The sequence below is a fragment of the Medicago sativa genome, chromosome 1 (genome assembly GCF_051527215.1).
Source record: "Medicago sativa cultivar Bolivia chromosome 1, Bolivia_mono, whole genome shotgun sequence".
NCBI classification, from domain to species: domain Eukaryota; kingdom Viridiplantae; phylum Streptophyta; class Magnoliopsida; order Fabales; family Fabaceae; genus Medicago; species Medicago sativa.
The window spans coordinates 62,076,698-62,080,039 of NC_140749.1; the positions used below are offsets into that span (position 1 = coordinate 62,076,698).

The following is a 3,342-nucleotide window of genomic DNA, read 5'->3' on the forward strand; positions in this document are numbered from 1 at the left end:
TGTAGAAATTTTCTCATTTTTTACTAAATAACCCATAAAATAAACGACAGAAAATAAACTCACAAAAGTAGCATAGCATGATATTAATAGTAACGACCTCATAGTAGAATAAAACGTATCATAACCCAACAAAGGTTATGAGTTCGACCGGAAATGTAGTTAGGGGCTTTGCTAATATGTGTCCTTGCATGTCTCTTTGAATGTAACGTTACAATTCTTGCGCGAGTTTTGCTGTTCATTTTTGTCCTATCTAAAAGATTAGTCTCTATAATTACACGTAAACCATATTCAATTTAAAAAAAAGTTTTATACAAAAGAAGAAGCATATAAGCAAAATGAAGCCGGCTAGCTTTTACTCAGCCGGACCAGTGTCCAAAAGGGTACCTCTCTAAAGTTGCCTTGGCGGCCACGGAGTAGTTGGTTTTATTGCAAAAGATTAGCTAGAAATATCAATCATTTTGTACAAACTTTCATAGAGAAGATAGTCTTGTAGCATAGATCTGAATTTTCTTTTCATAGGTTTTCCACCATGAGACTATGTTGTATTCGTTCGGACATCTATCTTTTATATTTTAGTGCTTTGATAAAAAAAAAAATTGTGGAAAAGTAAGAATTACAACGTTGATTGAACTTATAAACAAAGAGAAACAGAAAAAAGAGAGAGGATAGTGAAAGCAATCAAAACACTTTCAAGGATCATCATTACTCTCTTTATTCCTTACTTTGACAATATCAAGCAGTGCGGGTATTGGCCATTCATAGTGCCTTAGAAGTATACACCCAATGAAAAATAAAGAAAATACTTCACTCACTTACATTATCTTTGCATATCTTAGGACCGCAAATTTGAATTTCATCTAAACTGTTCCACTGTTTGGAATTATTCACACTTATGCATATTGTTCGGGGAGCCAACAGTTGATTAACACTTGAATACACACAAAAAGACAAAGAATGAATAAATCATTAAGGAAATGACTGTTTAGTAACGGAAAGATAAAGATCAAACATTTCAATAATACATGAATTTCATGCTTGGAAAGCAACATACATAGGAGTAGTTTAAAAAATAGATATTTCTCTTAACATTAACTTTGAGGTAATTCAATTTCAAATGGTTGAATAGGAGTAACGTGAAGAGCTTTTCAAAAAAAAAAAAAAAAAAAAGAGTAACGTGAAGACAGATGTGATAACATTGATTTTTGAGAGGCGATAACATTGATATTTTATAAGGAGAAAGTTGTCGTATAAATGAATGTTCAAATAACACAACTTTTTTATAAATAATACATCTAGATCCCATAAATCTAAATGTGTGAGAATGTGTCGTATAGTTCTTGAATGAATTAAAATTACAAAAATATCTTTGAATATACTCCTCTTCTATGGGTAATTTCGTAGATATAATTAACATGATCTTGTTTTTTTTAATAAGATAAATTAGCTTACCCAAATTGACACCGAGGAGAATCGAACTTGAAACCTCGTGGAGGAACACACTCCCAGATTTCAAGTCAATATCATCATGTCAACCCAAGTGGGTTATTAATAGGATCTTGTTAACGAGTGTATATGAAAAATCATGCACACAATGTGTGAATATTGTAAACTTTAAGGTATTAAATTTGATTCCTATTGATGAAAAAATAAACGGGCATTATTAACGAAAGATATATGTAAGGACTAAAGATCAAACTAACCAACAAAAGACGCATACAAAAATCAAACAGACTAACCACGTGGATATTGTTTCCTATATTCAAAGAGTAAAATAATTATTTACTCAAACTCTATAAATACAATGTTTGGCAAACATAATTCAATTCAAATAATTCCCTTCTCTCTTTCATTGAGGAAGCTCAATTTCCAATAGGCATCTCCACATTTCAAGTCCACCAAACACAAATAGAGAAAAACCATCATCACAAAAAGAGTCACAAATGAAAATTGAAATGGCAACTAAACAAGTCACTTTGGTTCATGTAGATGAAGACTACATTGACATGGAACTATGTTCTCCCTCACACTTCTTCTCTTATTCCTTTGGTTCACCACCAAAGAATAATACTAGAGAGTTTGAATTCCAAATGAGTTCCATCTCAAATGAAAAAAATTCCAAAACTACCCCTGCTGATGATCTCTTCTACAAAGGAAAACTCCTCCCTCTTCATCTCCCTCGTCGTCTTCAAATGGTTCAAAAGCTTCTAGAAAACACAAATTTAGAAGATAACACTTTTCCTTTCACACCTCCCACTTTTTCTACTTACACCCCTCTTGAAACCTGCAACATTTCAGGTTCAGAATCATGCAGAGTTAGCAGTGATGTGAGTCCAAATGAGTACTCATTTGAAATGAATGGTTTTGTTGTTCGTGATTTACCAAAGAATAAATCTTGGCCTAAGAAACTGAAAATGATGAATCAGTACTTATTGTTTGGTCAAAAACTCAAAGCTTCAAAAGCTTATCTTAAATCTTTGTTCAACAAAACTAGTTGTTCAGAGAAAGCATGTGCTAGTGATCCTAACAACAAGGTTGGAATTGGAATGAAAAGCAAAAACAAAAACTCATTTGAGGTTTTTTGTGAGGAAAATAAGAAACAGGTTAAAAGAGACATGGTTGAAGATGATTTTGTCAACCATAGGAAATCTTTCTCTGGAGTGGTTCAAAAAAGACATTGTGGTAACAACAAGGCTTCATCTTTATCAACATCTTCATCTGGGTCTAGTTCTAATTCTTCGTCTTTTTCGTTTAGTTCATCGGGTTATTATGATTTACAATTGTTTAAGAGGAGTATTAGTGCTAATTATGAGGTGGAAGGTTCAGTTGAAGGAGCTATTGCACATTGTAAACTGTCTCAGCAACATTGTAATTCAAAGAATGGTGCAGAAGATGCTAGGATTTGTTCTCAATATGGTGTAAAAGTTGAAGTTTGTGGTGATAAAGAAAGTACTGAAACAGCAACATAGTGTGAGTGTAGAAAATTCCCTGTAAAAGTAGAAAGAAAAAAAGAGACATTTTTCCTTTGAAATGTTGTTGCATTTTAATGGAGTTTCTATGTTTTGATTTAGAATTAAAAGAGTGAAGTTTCTAGTATTAATTTGTTCAAAATTGAAATTTTTTGCTCTTCTTAGTTCTCTGTCTCTCTGTCCTATTCTTTGTACATTTTTCTGAGTACTACTAAATCCCTTTGAAGTACAACCAATATTATCATTAGCTGAGACGAATAATTCTTTTGGGAAAAAAGTGGCTTTTCAATTTTAATTTTTCAAAAGATTATTCGCCCTGCAACAAATATAGGTCATTTGAATTTTCGTCCCTACTAATTCTTCCATTTTGTCATTG

At 32.3% G+C, this 3,342-nt stretch overlaps 1 protein-coding gene across 1 annotated transcript; it reads left to right on the top strand.

The window, feature by feature from the left end:
* Nucleotides 1-1,816: 1,816 nt before the first annotated feature.
* Nucleotides 1,817-3,130, top strand: LOC146956143 (putative membrane-associated kinase regulator 4). The gene has a single exon (XM_085727040.1). The coding sequence runs from the start codon at nt 1,941-1,943 to the stop codon at nt 2,964-2,966; it is 1,026 nt and encodes a 341-aa protein (XP_085583166.1). The 5' UTR covers nt 1,817-1,940; the 3' UTR covers nt 2,967-3,130.
* The last annotated feature ends 212 nt before the right edge of the window (nt 3,131-3,342 follow it).